This window comes from Solanum pennellii, chromosome 2, assembly GCF_001406875.1.
Source record: "Solanum pennellii chromosome 2, SPENNV200".
NCBI lineage: Eukaryota > Viridiplantae > Streptophyta > Magnoliopsida > Solanales > Solanaceae > Solanum > Solanum pennellii.
Window position 1 is genome coordinate 36,707,269 of NC_028638.1, and position 17,490 is coordinate 36,724,758.

The window sequence follows — 17,490 nt, forward strand, 5'->3', positions numbered from 1 at the left end:
TGACTACGACGGTCCGTCACGAGGTCCGTCGACTCAGACGCATTTTGACAGATTTTCAACAAATAGAATCCTTCTTTTATTATGTTTTTGTTTTTCTATAAATAGTTCAAAAAACCTCGTTTTGGGGGTTGGACTTTTTGATAGTTGGACTTTTTGATAGTTAAACTTTTTGATAGTTAGACTTTTGGATAATCTTTAGTTCTCTTGTTCAAGTATTGAAGGATTAATTTCAGCATTTGTTACACTTTTTATGGAATTGATTGTTGGTGCTTTTGTTGATTAATCAAGTGAATTTCTGAATTTTATTCTTTCTCATTAAAGTAAGTGTACAAATTCTTATATTAAATATATTAATAGTGTGATTATGACCATGGGTAACTAAACTCCATAACTAGGGCTGTGGGAACCATGGGTGAATAATGAGGTAAAATCTAACTAAAATAGAAATTCTAGAATAGTGTCTTGCATGTATTGATAATTCTTTCGTTTAGAAGTCTTTTTAACGGATGACCAACGTTAGAACTCGCCTTAATGCTACTTGCCAGACCAAGGAGGTAGATAATAGGAAACGAATTATCAACATAGATTTAGTGTACACTATCTAATTGGCTAGTGTCAATTGGTACGAAGTAATAACTTAGTCAAATATCGAATACAATGCTTAATATGAGGTAAAGGTAAGGGTTAGTATAGCAACACACGTAGCCGGACCAAGGTACAGAGTGAAATTTTCTAGATGCCGGACCAAGGATTTAGAGATACATAACTTATCACTTTACATGCAAGATACTAGGAAAGAATTGTTATAGTTAGAATTATCAAGTTAGGAACCTGTGGGAACACTTAAACCCTAGTTACTTTTATTAATTTATTAAGTTCCAAGATTTGAATCTGTTAGTTGTTTACTTTAATTTTGTTAATTATTTTCATTAATTAAGAAATAAAACCTCCGCTTTTATTGTCTCTTGTTTTCTAGGGAAATAATTGACTAAATAATAGCAATAATAAAATAAAGTTATGTCTGAACTATTTTTCTCGTGGGAACGATCTCAACCTCATTAGTTGAGTTCTTTACTTGATACGACCGTTTTACTTCTTATGTGAAAAGTAAGTTTGAGCGTATCAGATACCAATTGTAAGGTTAAATCAGCTCAAAGATACCCTTAACATGGAGTTGTCTGTTTTATATAATGTTGTATAAACTTTTTTTATCCAAAAGGTCTCACACCATTAAATGGTCATATACATTTAACTCCCGTTGTTCCATAGATTATTACTTAGTCCTTGCTGACTTGACAACTAAACTAATTTTATTAATGATCCTTTGAAATACGAATCTATGTAGTTATATGAAAAACAAGTACTCTTTTTATCTAGTTTATATGAATGATTTTTCTTTTTAGTCAGTAAAAAAAATGACAATTTTCTATATTAATTAACATTTTGAACTTTAAAATATTTATTTGGATTCTACTAAAATAAAATGATTTATAGTTACATAAATATCTATTCACTTATTTTATACTACAAAATTCAATAATCTTTTTTTCTTTCTTAAATTCGACATCAAGTCAAATTAATTTTTTTATAAAATGGAGCAGAAAGAGTAATAAAATCCTTTTTATTCTGCTAAAATGAAAAATTTATTTTTAATATAGGGCAAGTAAAATAACAAAACTAAGGTGAAGAATCTAATTAAATACATAATTTGGAGGATTATTAAATTTGTTTCACCTGCAATTCACATACAAAGATCAACTACACTATATAAAGCCATTACCTAAAATTGTACATACCTATTCCAATGTTGGTAGAAAAATACTAAATCAACAACTCTTTACATTCATAGAAGAATCTTCAATCAACTACTCTTTGTTGCAAAACTTATATATATAGAGAGAGTCACCTCCTAGAACAATGTAGAAAATAAGGATAAAAGAGATAAAAGATTTTTTTTAATATTTGATGTTTGGTGTCTATATTAAAGTTTGACTAAATTTGAATTAGCGTGAGAAAGTCTCATATTTGAAGGTAAAGCGTTACCTAACTTCAATTAAAAATGAAAAGTACTTACTACTTCATCTCTATCCGTGAGTTGTAATTTTTCATACTTTAATTTCTTTTTTTTTTTCTTATTTAAAATATACATTTATTGTGTTCCAGTTGTTATAACAGAGGAGTAATTTCCCTAGATAGTCACCCATGTTTGGGAAATTATCTAGGAATATCACTTATGTTTGTTTTAGGACTACAATATCACCCAGCTTTACCTATTTTCCTCAAACTATACTTGACACAAAAAGTACATTATCTCTCTCCTATTAGGATGTCATGTCATATTATTTATTTTTTTTATTAAAAAAAGTATGTGTTAAACCTATTTAAATGTTAGGTAGAAGTATATATATTTTTTAAAATATTGTTTTCTATTTATGTTTTTTGAAAATGTTTTGTTTTTTAGATATATAAAAATAAATTTTAAAAATGAATGAAAATAGTGATAGTTGGGTGATATTTTGGTTCTAAATGAAATATAAATGATATTTCAAGGCACTTCATTTAACTTGGGTGACCACTTAGAAATTGTAGGGTTCAATTTACATCCCCATACACGCTTAGAGACCCACATATACAAAAAAAAAAAAAAAGAAGCTAGTTGCGAGCTTTAGTTACCATAATATACTCGGACCATATAAATGGCGTGCGATAAAATTTCATATTAATAGTTGAATAACTTAGAAAGCAACATATTTAATGATATAAGGCCTTTCGACAACTCTCTCAGTATCAAAATAGACAATATCACATTATATTTACTACTAAGAATATCTTTTGAACTTATTTAGTCCAACCATCCATGATGTCACATATTAAGAATATCTTTTGAACTTATTTAGTCCAACCATCCATGATAGCACAATTTTACCAGATTATTAGTACTTACCAAAGAAAAAACTAGAAGTAGTGATAGTATAAAAGTTGGATACCAAATCTTAGTACTTGCCAAAGAAAAAACTATAAGTAGTGATAGTATAGAAGTTGTATACCATCACTTTGATGGGATGTCTCAGTTTGAAAATTTTGAGTTATATATCGTTTTCCATCTATTTTTAAAATCCAATTCTGCCTACACACGTTTTATACTAATTATATGATTCCTTCCTCATTCTTCTTACCTTAAAATCCTTTACTCCAATTTTCAAATGACACTTGTATTCCTTTTTTTCCTATATAAAGTCTACAATCTAATTAGCAAATTCAATCACAAATTTACTATCAAACTTCTTCAAATTAAATTACATATAGTTTGTGTTTGATTAGAGAAATATGGCACATAACGGTACTAGCCAGGGCCAATTGCACCTAATTGATGAACATGGAAATCGAGTTCATCAAATTGATGATCCCAATGCAATTCAAGGTATAGCTATGGGGTTCGCTCCTGCTGGTACAAGCTCTGATACTATGAAAAAAGAACACCATGAGGGACAACAACTTCGTCATTCTTGTAGCTCTAATTCAAGTTCCGTAAGTTTTTATCTATTTATATATAATCCAAAGGTTCTATTATATTGCATCGAGAATTATTTGATTAAGCACTAAATTTTATTTTTAAGAGAACTTTATGTATTAGACCTATGAGAAATTTTAATTCAGTTGGTTAACTATCTGAATTTTTATTTTGTTGATGAAAGTTCAATTCTTTACTTTGTAAAAATTTGATCCCTTCCCCAATTTCCTTTTTCCTACCTCTAATTTAAAAGGAGAAGAAGATATATTAAACCTTAAATATTATTTGGTTATAGAAACATATTCCCCCTAATTATTTTATCGGTTAGTTTGATCCAATTGAATATGTAATTTATGATTTTAAATTAAAGATATGTATAATTTCTTAAAATATCATTTAAAAATGTTAACTTTTAAGCATGTCATGTAATATATAGTAGATATAAAACATGACATCTTTTTGAAACAAAATAAAAATAGAATATGATGCATAAATTGAAATAGTATGCCCAATTAAGGATGAATTGAGAAATTTAATATTGAAATGAAGTAATTGTTTCTTTTGTTCCATTTATTTATTTGACTATCTTAATTTATGGACTAATACATTGATATACGCATTACGTATAAATACTACTAGCGGTAATTAATTCTTAAATGCTGCTAAATATATATATTTTTAGCGATAATTAGCACTTTTTATATATGTCCCTAAAGCTTTTAGCGACATTGGTTCTAATGGCAATTAATTAATATTAATAAAGATTTTAGCACTCTTTATTAATGTCAATATTTATTACCGCTAAAAGTTATTTTTATTATAATGAAATAAAATTTTAATATAATGTAATATTTGTTCGACGAACATTGTAGTCTGAGGATGATGGAGAAAGAGGGAGGAGGAAGAAGAAAAAGGGCATAAAGAAGAAGATTAAAGAGACGTTGACCGGAGGCGCTGAAGAAGGTGTACAAACTACTATTCCTATTTCTATTTCTACTCCGACTTCTAGTGGTGAAGTCGAAAAGAAAGGAATAATGGAGAAAATCAAGGAGAAGATCCCTGGAATGCACTGAATGATGTTACATTTCAAGTGTGTATGTGTATCGATTTTTGACAATTGAAGCCTATACGAATATTTATAATGGTCCAAGAAAATAGAATCGTAAATAAATAAGGTAAGTTTCATCGATGAAATTCCATGTATTTTGATGAGGTGGAGTGATAAATCTCTCATGTTGTTTTGGATATAAATATTCTATATTTTGTATAGTTACATATATATAATATATTGCTAATAACTTCGATTCTAATTTAGAATATACGTTATGTTGTTACATTTTTATTTATGTTTTGTTACATTTTAATTCCTATACAAATTTTGATTTCAAAATGGTTAAGTAATTCAAATTTTAAATTTTGATATGCATGACGATTGTTCCTTATTAAACTGACTTTTAATATATGAAATAGTAAATATCATTAGTTCTAACAATAAAAATTAAAATTGACCTAAACTAGTTATCATATAATAATGAAGGGATAATTGTATATAATAGCAAACTAATAATTTAAAATAAATGGAGTAACTACTGTTTGATTTAATTGTGTCCCATAGCAAACGTTTCCCAAAGTTTGTCATTCGCCTCTATCCCAAAGCTCTCGCTCGCCACTCTCCCATTCTCGCTCGTCACTCTCCCTCTGCTCGCCTTTCTCACTTTATACAACAGAAGTGTATAAATTGTGTTTCTGTTTTGTAATAAAGAAAGAGAAAATTGTATATACACATGCAAAAAAATATATATCTTCGTGCTATACACTTAATTATACAATTTACAAACATTTTACTTCGATTAAATTGTATACAAATGCAAATTTTATACAAATATTGCAGCGAAAAAGCCAGCGAATTATACAATTGCAGTGAAATACATTTTTCTCTCGCTTTATACAACAAAAGTGTATAAAGCGAGAGAAAAACATATATCTTCTTCTTATACACTTATAATTATACAATATACAAAAATTTTACTTCGATTCAATTGTATGCAAAGCAAATTTTATACACATATTGCAGCGAACTAGGCCAGCGAATTATGCAATTGCAGTAAAACAGAACAACGAATTATTCAATTGCAGCGAAATAGGCCAGCCAATTATACAATTTCGGCCAGCGAATCATACAATTGTATATGTATAGCGAGGCCAGCGAATTATACAATTTAGGCCAGCGAATTATACAATTTAGGCCAGCGAATCATACAATTGTATATGTATAGCGAGGCCAGCGAATTATACAATTTAGGCCAACGAATTATACAGTTGTATATGTATAACGAATTATACAGTTATATGTTTGCTATGGAGCGCAATTATACAAACTTTCTTATAACATACAAATATAAATTTTTTGTTTGCTATATATTAAAGTTGCCCTATAGTGAAACCAAAGAAGATCAATTTTTAAGGGCAAATTGATTATGCTAAATATCGATAGTCTCCTTTAAGTTTATGATGGTCCTCAAGGAAAAATTTTATGCTATCAATTAGGGTGAACAAATTAAATTGAGAAGTCAAATTAATTCGACAAAAAGATGACGAGTACTTAGGGTCAATGGGGTCCATTCGAATATATTTCAACAAAAAATTTACATAATCTACACATAATTAAAATTATTTCTTATTTATATGTAGTAGATATAGAATCTCCTTTGACTTTTTCGCATGTTTACTTTTCATATTTTGAACTCTATCAATTAAAATATTGATTCTGTCACTGAAACATATATCAAAACTTATTTGTGATTTTCACATTGGATGTTGAATAAAACTATGGAAAAATTATATAAATACACATGTGAAGATATCATCATTTCTAATTTTTTTACCAATTTAAAAAAAATTTACAAAAATCTCTTCTCGGATACCCTTCCATTAAGTATGTATTATTTGTAATGTATCTCACAACCAAAGAATATATCTGAGAGCAATAAAAAATCTAAAATTTTATAATTATAAAAACGAGATAAGATGCAATAGCACCCAAATATATGAAATTTCTCTACTTTATATACTAGCTAATTATGTCTCAATCTCATTTAAATTGAAACATAGGCCTTAGTACTACTCTACCCTTATTGAAAAGGAGGCCCAAATTGAAAAACAAAAGTAGGAGGCCCAAATGGAAAAGAAAAGAAGATGGACAGGGGCATCTCAAGCCTGTACACATATTTCACCCAAAATTGCAAAAAAATAAAATAAAATAATTTGATATTTGATATTTATTTTTAAATTAAAAAAATTTAGCATTTATATCGAGAAGTTCCATTTTATGGATAAGCGCTACCTACAAAAAGAGAATAAATATGACATAAAGCCTATCTTTCTTAATTAACATAATGAGGAGAGTGACCTCGACTTGTTGCATAAAATTGAATCCGAATATGTTACTCTTTTTGTTCACTTTAATTTGTGATTTGTTCACTATATCAAAAATAGATGTTTTTTTCTACTTGTGTATTTCAAAAAATTAAGAGATAATTTATCATTTAGTTCCTAAATTATCTTTATTATTAACCTATAGTCATTTCTAAGTATACTAAGTCCAATATTTTTGTACTTTGACATGATCGTCTGAGACATCCTAAATCTATAATGATGAGACGAATTATAGAAAATTCAAATGAGCGTCCATTAAAAATTTGATGATTTTTTTAAATAGTGAATTTTATTGTACGACTTGTAACTAACACAGATAGTTAATTGTGTGACGATCGCCAACAAATGTTGAGATTGAGTCCCTGCATTCTTGGAATTACATTGGGACATTTATGTGTGCCTAATGTCATTTTGCAACTTGACGTTTACAAATTTAATAGTAGAAATAATATGGTTACGAACACAATTTTTTTTATATCAGATCAAGTCTATTCACTTTGATAATGCTATAGAGTTTTTATTTCAAGCATTTAATTATTATTGTCTATAGATTGAGATAAACGTTGAACATCATGTAGCTCATGATGCTTACTACTCAAAATAATCTTGTTGAGTCATTAATTAATTGATAGCAAAATCATTAATTATGAAAATTAGGTTGCCCACTTTTGTTTAGGATCACAAAGTTTTGCATTTTGCAATATTAATTCGTCTTGGACTGATAAATTATTATAAGTTTCTCTGTTGTAATTAATTTCGGGCTAAAATTCTAATATACACCATCTAAGAATTTTTTAATGCATTGTATATATGCCCGTAGCATCAACACTAAGATGAACCTACTACAAAGAAAATTGGATATATATATTGATTTTGAATCTCTTTCACCATTCGCTACCTTGAATCATTAAGAGGATATATGTTTATTGCTCGATTTGCATATTGACAATTTAACGAGACTTTTTTTTCAAAATTAAGGAGAGAAAAATAGTAAAATCAAAAGGAAAATCTTGCGAAAAATTCATCATTGTCTCATCTTGATTCACACATTTCTATTTGTGAGCAAAAAGTACAAAAAGTTATCCACTTGCTTAAAAACATGAATTTACAGATTTAAAAGGAATTTACGAAAATAACATATTACTAAACACATAAAAATTTATAAAGGTTTGACCCTATGAATCATTTTTGGTTTTGCAAAAAATTGAACCTTGTAAATCATTTCTTGATATTAAACTTATAGAAATTTAAACCATATCAATCATTTTTTGATTTTGAACTTTAAAAGTTTGAACCTCATGAATCGTTTAAAAATTTGACGAATCGTACATGAGATATGTAACTCTAAAATTCTACGAATCATTCCTTGAATTGTTATCAATCATTAGAATTGCAACTACGCTTTCTAGAGTTCTAACGTGTTTTAGTTGAGGGTTTTTTTATCTAAAACATTTCTATATTTCAAAAAAGTGATAAAATGTTATAGTAACTTTTAAAACAATGATTATTACTTAAAAACAGATATTAAATTATGTATTCTCCTTTCCTTAGGTACTATAACAAGAGGTTTTGAACCTGGACTTATGAGGTCAAAAATTATTTATTAGTATATATGGACCAAATCATAAAAAAGAAGGAATATAGATAGCATAATTGAACTAGAGAGGATTTATTCATATTGAGAATTATTGAACAGACTTATAATAATTAGATTACATTTATTATTGGTTTATTCATTTCCATCATCAAAATCCTTTAATTGTTTCAACTTGATGATATACAACTAAGTAGTAGCCCCCTACTGTAAATAATTTCCAGGTCTGTTTTCTTTTTGTTTCAAATTAAAACAAAAGGATTTAATTTCGTCCACACAATAATCAATGAATTTAAATAACTTAGAATTAGTACATATTTATTATACTTTGCCTTAAGTGATTTTTATAATATTCAGCATCCTACTATAGCCTACTTAGTTGTTTTGGTCTACTTTTTACAGCTTTGTAGAGATGTTAATTAAGTGAATTAGGCACAAAAATCCGTCATGCATTAATGTTTTGTGATTTTTAGACCTTAGTGTGGGGGTCGATATTGAGGCCAAGTCAAAGATACAACTTAAACATTTATTTGTGACTCGTATAGAGATCGTTTGATAAAGTGTATGAAACTTGTTGAATAAAGTGAATTAATGTGGTAGAGATTATTTTTATTAGAATTATTAGTTATTTGTGGAGAACTTTTACAAATAGTCATTATAATAAATTTAATTATGCTTCGTTGCTATGATTTGCATATTTTTACGGGGTGCAGCTACAACTTAAGTTGCTTGTTTGTATAATTCGCGGGTACGTTTGTATAATTGAGCTATTTTTGTATAAACTCGAAATAACGAATTTATACAAACAAAAACATTTGAACTTTAAACAGTTATACAAATTATATTATACAAAGTTATATTTTACAAAAAAATAATACAAATTATACTATACAAATTTTGAATTACACAAACATGTGAATTATACAAACTCGAAAGCCCAACCCACGTAGGTTGCGAGTGGTAGTTAACTACAACTATGATTATGTGACTAATTAACTAGTATATGTTTATTTAACCATATAATTTTCGTTTTATTTATTGATTTAGTATATTAAAATAAACATGCATTAAACATATTTTTTAAATTATTTGCTTACAGAAATATTCTCCATTTTGTTTCCTTAATTTGTACACAAAAATATTGCTGACCACCCTCTAAATCAACTGAGACATCTTGAAAGACCAAAGTAGATTACATTAAAAAATTATACCAAACAAGGGATTAATATGTAATATGAAAATTCATATATGCATTATTTTCACTAACACATTTTACTAAAATCCTAACGTAGAGCTGGTAAAGGGGAAAGACTGGTTAAAATTAATTATTATTTTTTTGGTAAATAAGAATTATGGGGCAATTAGTCGATCAAGGTTAACAATTTTTTATTGTATTAAAAAGATAGTCCCAGACCTCCTATATACATAGGAAAAAAACATTCATTCCTCCCTTTATTTTTTTCTAGTTAAAAGAAAGGCTAATAGTAGAATTATGTTTGATGTGATAAGGTCTAGCTCTTTTTATTATTACTAATTTGTGAGGTTTTATATTACAAAAAAACTACCTAGTAATATAAATTTGTGGTAAAAAGAAAAGGTAGAATCATGTTGCTAAATAAAGTGTCTAGTGTTAGTAACACCAAGAGATAAATGTTCCTAAATCCTAGTATATTAACTACCAATTATTTAGAAAAACCAATGCATATCTCCATTTGTAATCCATCATCAAGCCATGGCAAGTCAAATTGTATATGCTCTTAATTAGGGTTTATGAACCTAGAAGTAGTACTTTAATCGCATATTAGTTATCGATGTTCCTAAATTAATCGCATATTAGTTATCGATGTTCCTAAATATAATTGACCTAATTACAAAATTAAGATAGAACTGATTATATTTTTCCAATTTTATCCTTACAATTAGCAATTCTTTTTGAAAGTATGAACCAATTTGTAAAGTTTTTTTTTAAAAAAAAATCTTAAAGGAGTAAATCAGTAAAACTATCCTTCATATTTATGATTTTTTAAGAAGCGTGTAAAGAGAAAATAGAAAATCAATATAGAACGAAAAGAGAATTTTATAAAACCTCATAACTTAATAAAAAAAATCATATTTATAAGAAATATTTTCTTCCCACATAGAATAATAAATTGCACAAACTGTAAATATCGTCTACTACAATATAATGTTACAACGTTGGTTTTTCAGTATAAATATAATATCCATATTTTAGATATATTAGCTGTTGAACAATATAATATGGATGGAGACAAGTTAAATGTATGTAATTTTACCTTGTAATCCCAATTCTCAATATTGTAATACACATATAAAAAAAACACACACACACACACATATATTTTTTTATATATATATATATTTATATATATATATATATATATATATAAATTCCTCCAAGCCAAAACATTGGATTTTTATTCTAGGAACTTGAATTAAGAAATTCACTTTACTCGTAAAAATTAAAAAGGAATTTCTTATGATCTTATCAAATATTTAATAGGTGAATAGTCAAATCTGACGAATTAAGTTAAAGATGTATGTCCATCACCTCATCACAATTCAATTATTTTAACAAATATCCTTAATCATGATCTTCTTTCTTTTTAGGTTGAATTAATTATCATTAGATTTGTACATAGTATAGGAATATATCAAGAGCTAATATATCTAAAATGTGGATAAATAAAAAAATTGTTGCTCAAAATTTTAAATAGTTTTAATACTTTTACAATAGTTGACACGTGGCATTATATAGCCAACAATTTTACGGGCTAAGACATAACATTTATCTTGGAAATTCTCTATTATTAATCATTAGCTTAGATTGTTTGAGTTTTTGAAGGTCTTTTATTTAGTTATAGGCAATTTTACCTAGTTTTATAGAATTAAAATTATTGTCCGTTGTTATATTTAGGTAAGAAAAAAGTTAATAAATCAGACAAGAAAATATAAAGAACCGAAATAATTATGTTATGCCTAAAATAGTTGGTTTTATATTTATAAAGACTGTTGAAAATTGAAATTAATATTGCGGCTGCTTCATTTATTAGTGTTACAGTTAATTACGTGATTGAAAGGGAAAAAAAGAAAAATTACCAAAAAAAAAAGTTTTGTACTTTATGTCAACAGTTAGTCATCAATAGTTACTGCTATAATACTAGGTGCCAACACTATGTATAATTCGAATGTGATAATAATTTCTGGAAAAAAAATTAAAGGATATTTGATTTGATATGGTCCTAGATAATGTAGATGATGAAGGGGTGTTAATTAGTCGTTTCAAATTGATAGGTTATTTTGAAAATTTGTGTCATATTAATTGTTTATATTTTCAATGATGTACAATTAAAATTAAAAATTTTGAATCTGTCTTAATCGTTTTGGTTTCTCTTTGTTTTAGGTATAATTCAATTGATGTTTAATTTTTTTAAACGTCATCTAACAACTATTGAATTTTGATTAAAAAATATTTAAAATTTACAATAACATAAAATGAGAATATGGCAATTTTCCAACTATACCAATTTAGGAGGAGAAACATAATTATTGTTTTACTATTATCGATAGTATTATGAATGAGACATATGAAAATTTTTATTAATTTATATTGGATTCTATAATTGATTTTATTTTTAAAAAAATTAAGTTAGTGTACTTTGACATTTTTTTTGTTTTTTGCCCTACGTTCAAAGTCCATATTGGAACTTCGACTAAATTCGGATCGCGTTCTGCAGAACAATGCAGGGGTGAGTCTCCCAACAACATTTTTTCCATAGTCTATACCCAGAGCTCGAACCTGAGACCTCTGATTAAGGATAAAATACTTCAATTTATAACTGGTCATCTTAACATTTTCAAAAATTAAATGTCACATATTTTCTAAGATATCCTCAAAACATAATAATAAGTTGAAATGTAGAATTTTTGATTAAGACTAAATTGAGGTGTTTATATATATAACCGTAGAATTAAAATATTTAATTGCCAGCTGAAAATTAATTTAAATATTTATCTATGTACTATACCTTAATTAATTTTTTCATGACAAACTTTCTTGGAGATTTTTTCATGAAAAATGCATATAACTTAAACAAGGCCGATACCTTACACCAAAGTTGGACAGTATATTTAAAAGAGGGGGAATAATGGTAAAGAGGGCCGGTATCAGGTTTAGAAGTTAGGTGGAGTTTATTTGTTTGGGACGAATTCATCAGGTTTTTCGTAAATTTTATATTTGTATTAGATTCTTTTCTTTTTATATATATTAAATTGTAATCCCTAAACAAATTGATTTAGAATCTCAAACTTATAATCTTAACTTCGCTCCTAGCTTTTATATATATATATATATAATATTTTTAATATATCATTAGTTACCCATTATTTTTTATATTATGTTATGTATAGTGATTTATGGTAATACAAAAAGCTCTTATTCAGTAATTCATACATTAGTATGATCATCTTTTTTCACATTCTTTCCATTGCGATATATGTTATTTTTTAATATAACACATTAAACACTGCATTAAAAATAATTGTACATATTTTCTGTGTCTCAATTTATGTGATACTTTTTTAGTTTTTCAAGAGTTAAGCAATTTAAATTTGAGCGAGAATTTACACATGAATTTTTCAAAAATTTTAAAAAGAAATTTATATATTACTAAAAACTACGTAAAATACTATAAGACACAATAATTGACAATTCAAAATATTTAAAAGTCAAAGATATACTTGTTTGAATTTCAAAATCCGAAAAGTGTCACATAAATAGGAGGAGAGAGTAACGAATATCAATATAATGATATATTATATTCACCACTAATATTCTTAAAAACAAATTTATTATAGAAATTTTCCCGATCAATGATTGAAAATTTAGAGTGTTTTCAACACTTAATCTCTCAAACTTTTTATTAAGAGTTTCAAGTTCGTACAAGAGTTTGAAATCACTTTTAGTATATCATGTGGTAGATCGAAATATATTTAAAATTATTATAAATTTAAAAAAGAAACTAATAATTCACACTAAATTGACAAATATTTTCGATACTTAGCCTCTCACTTATTTTTATACAACCTACCAAACAATTTTTATACAACCTACCAAACAATCGGTGAAACTTTTTAAGTAACTGGTACTGCAAACTGTGGCAGTAAAGAGAGGGGAGGGGGGGGGGGTAGTTGTGGTGCTTTTTAGCCTTGGCGGCGTTTGCAGAGCTGTAATATATATAATTCTCTACCTTTTCTATTAATGTACCCTGACTCACTCACTTCCTCTCCATAATTCTTTATACAAACAATCATTTTTTCTTAAACTTGCTCTATTTTAAATTCACATTTTTTCTTTATATATACACATACATATAGAGCAAAAAAAAAAAGCTCTAATTTTGTAAACCCTTCAAAAAAAAATCATTTTTTTTGAGATCATAAATGAAGAAATCCAAGGGATACAAACATCATATTTGTGTCATAAGTTGGTGCACTTTTGTGGTATGGATTGTGATTAATCACTAATCATAATCAAGATTAACAACAAGTATGGCTAATTTCTTTTCATTAGGTGGGAATCAAGAACAACAACATCAAGAAATTAGCAGCAGCCAAGCAATAGTACCCACAGAGAGTAATAATTGGTTTTTGTACAGAAATGAACATCATCATCATCATCATAATCAAGAAATACCCAACACTTACAAAGGTTTTGAGTTATGGCAAAGTGGTAACACTCCACAACACCAACAACAACAACAACAACATCAGTTTCGTCATCCGATTTATCCTTTGCAAGATCTTTATTCCACTGATGTTGGATTAGGTGTTGGGCCAAGCCGAAGTGGCTTTGATATATCTGCAGGTGATCATCATAAACAGATTCAGAATTTAAACTTTATCTATTCAGTACTTTCTAAAGTACTTATAGATCTATAATTTAAGTTTGATAGATTTAATATTTATGTTCTAAACAATTCACAACATTTTGCAATTAGGGATTTCAAAACGTATTTACTGAAGTATGTTAGAATTCCCACGCCCCGAAAAGGCATGAGAATTTGGTCTATGGACTTGGGCAATCCTCCCTTCATGAGCTAACTTTTGAGGTTAAATTAGCTTCATGTGTCATATCTTTACATGATATCAGAGTAAGACTCATCTCGATTCTTTGTTCACTAATATTGGCCCCCCCATATTATTGTGTCCACAATCTAGTTAACCTACGTTGGCCCCTCCATATTACAGTGTCCACGTTCTAGTTAATGAGATCTGGGCTTGCAGAAGAATGTTAAGAATTCGGAAAAAGGATGAGTATTTGGTCTCCTTGTATAAACTTGAGCAATCCTTCCTTCATGAGCTAGCTAGTTTTGGGGTTAAGTTAGACTAGATGTCATATCTTTTAATATTTATGTTCTCACTATAGAACCATATAGCAACGAAACTATGTACTATTTGTTGCACCTCTATATATATATATATCGTGCATATTGAGTTCAGTTGAATCTGTTGCTAAAAGGCGGGATGGGGATTATTATTGTGCAGGTGATCATGAGGCGTCGAGGTCGGGATTCGTGATGATGAGGAGTGGTGGAGGAGGAATAAGTTGCCAAGATTGTGGGAACCAAGCTAAGAAAGATTGTCAACATATGAGGTGTAGGACTTGTTGTAAGAGTAGAGGGTTTCAGTGTCAAACTCATGTGAAAAGTACTTGGGTTCCAGCAGCTAAAAGGAGAGAAAGGCAACAACAACTTGCTGCTTTGCAACAACAACAACAACAAGGACATAATAATAATAATAATAATAATAATAAGCATAAAAGGCAAAGGGAGGATCCAAGTGCTTCTTCTCTTGTGTCTACTCGTTTACCTTCAAACACTAACGGTAAAGTACTTCATGTCTTTCTTACCTTTTCATTGCTACGTCGTTTTAATTTAAAGGTCTTAGTTTGACTGAACATAAATATAGGATGTTGAAATTGAAAAACGTAGAGAAATATTTAAATTGAAACGGAGGGAGTAATATTAATTTTTTTGTATCACACAAAGACATAGAGTCTTGAGATCCATCATGTAAAGAAGATTAATTTGATCATTGCCTAAATGAATTCTATATAAAGTAAGTCTATAGAGAAAAGAGACCCTATAGTAAATTCGTCAGCTTTTTCTTTTTCTATTTGTCATTCTCTTCTTCCATCATCACTCTTCTTTTTTATTTCTCTACAAAAGATTGACAAAAAATCGTAATGAAATATATTCAAAATCTCGAGTTAATTATGAATTTTTAATTCTAGTTTATAGAAAGTGTGAATAAATTATTTATATGTATTACTAACAGAATAGCAAAACTAAAACTTTAGTTGTACCCTTGCGCGCCTGTATGCACAATTTCTTTCTCCTAGACCTACACATTATATTTATCTCGATCCTAAGAAAATCACCATTATTCTTGATTTCAATTTTTTTTCAAAAAAATTAATATTTTTTTGAGATAATAACTATTAGTTGAGTAATAATATATGTGACTTACCCAAAAAACTGTTAGTAGAGTGAGTATTTGAGAAATCAACTCTCCAATTCATGTATAATAATTGGTGTTATCATATATTGTCATTAGTATTAGAATTAACTTATATATCTATAGTAAATGTACTTATGAAATAAGAACTATTATTTGAGTAATAATATATGTTGCTTACCAAAAAATAACTATTAGTTGAGTGATTATTTGAGAAATCAACTCTCCAAATTATGTATAATAATTGGTGTTATCATTGTCATTAGTATTGGAATTAACTTATATATATAGTAAATGTACTTGCATTTCAATTTTTTTGACCTACTTTTCCTTTTAGTTGGATTAAAATAAATTGACTATTTTTCAAGCAACTGTTTATTCTAAACTTTTCAGATGAAATGTTTAAAACCACAAGATTAAATAGTATTTTGATACATTTGACATATTTTTAGTTTTAGACCACAAAATTTTTAATTTTTTTTTTCCTTTACTAAATTTCGTGTCAAGTGATAATAGGTAAAAAAAAAATAATATTTATTTGCAATACATTAGTCCAAATAAACCTAATTTTGTATTATGGAACTTCATGTTTATTTTTAGGGTTAGAAGTGGGAAAATTTCCATCAAAAGTACGTACAAGTGCTGTATTTCAGTGTATTCAAATGAGTTCAATTGAGGATGATGAAGATCAATTAGCATATCAAGCTGCTGTGAGCATTGGTGGACATGTTTTCAAAGGAATTTTATATGATCAAGGTCATGAAAGTCAGTACAATAACATGGTTGCAGCCGGAGGCGATACGTCTTCTGGTGGTAGTGCTGGCGGAGTTCAGCACCACCACCATAATTCCGCTGCAGTAGCTACCGCCACCNNNNCAAGTGGTGGCGATGCTACTGCAGCGGGCCCCTCGAATTTTCTAGATCCTTCTTTATTTCCAGCTCCACTTAGCACTTTTATGGTAGCTGGTACGCAATTTTTTCCACCTTCAAGATCTCCTTGATCATCCATATTGAATAATATTAAGGTTTCTTTTTAATTTTATGTCAAGAGATTTGTTTTTAATTGAAGTATTGATGTTGAATTGAGTTGTTTACATTAATTCTCTTTGGATTCTACATGAAGTTGTTTTTTTTTCTCTATTTCCTTGGGGTTAATTATTGGTATCTTATAGATTTGCTTTTTTATTTCACGTTAAGATGGTAATATAAGATAAGATGATAATATACTTAAATGTATATATGTTTTGGGTTGAGTCTTACGACTACTTATTATTAGAATTTTTTGTAGGGAAAATTGTATATAATAGCAAACTAATAACCTAAAATAAATGGAGTAGCTAGAGTTTGATTTAATTGTGCTCCATAGCAAATATTTGCAAAAAATTGTCAGGCGTCTCTCTCCCAAATATCTCGC

General features: G+C 28.0%; 2 protein-coding genes across 2 annotated transcripts; both read left to right on the plus strand.

Moving 5' to 3' along the window:
• Positions 1-3,193: 3,193 nt before the first annotated feature.
• On the plus strand, positions 3,194-4,832 carry LOC107010440 (desiccation-related protein clone PCC27-04). Its single transcript, XM_015209725.2, has 2 exons — positions 3,194-3,528; positions 4,384-4,832. Exons 1-2 carry the CDS (start codon positions 3,328-3,330, stop codon positions 4,582-4,584), a joined length of 402 nt encoding a protein of 133 aa, XP_015065211.1. The 5' UTR covers positions 3,194-3,327; the 3' UTR covers positions 4,585-4,832.
• An 8,996-nt stretch (positions 4,833-13,828) lies between these two features.
• On the plus strand, positions 13,829-17,198 carry LOC107010432 (protein SHI RELATED SEQUENCE 1-like). The gene is made up of 3 exons (XM_015209717.2): positions 13,829-14,424; positions 15,105-15,443; positions 16,677-17,198. Exons 1-3 carry the CDS (start codon positions 14,109-14,111, stop codon positions 17,075-17,077), a joined length of 1,056 nt encoding a protein of 351 aa, XP_015065203.1. The 5' UTR covers positions 13,829-14,108; the 3' UTR covers positions 17,078-17,198.
• Positions 17,199-17,490: the final 292 nt, after the last annotated feature.

What these genes read in the sequence shown, in the direction of transcription:
- LOC107010440 (XM_015209725.2), top strand. Translation starts at nt 3,328, where the DNA reads ATGGCACATAACGGTACTAGCCAGGGCCAATTGCACCTAATTGATGAA. An exon ending in GTAGCTCTAATTCAAGTTCC is followed by an intron (nt 3,529 to 4,383) that starts GTAAGTTTTTAT and finishes CGAACATTGTAG; the next exon opens with TCTGAGGATGATGGAGAAAG.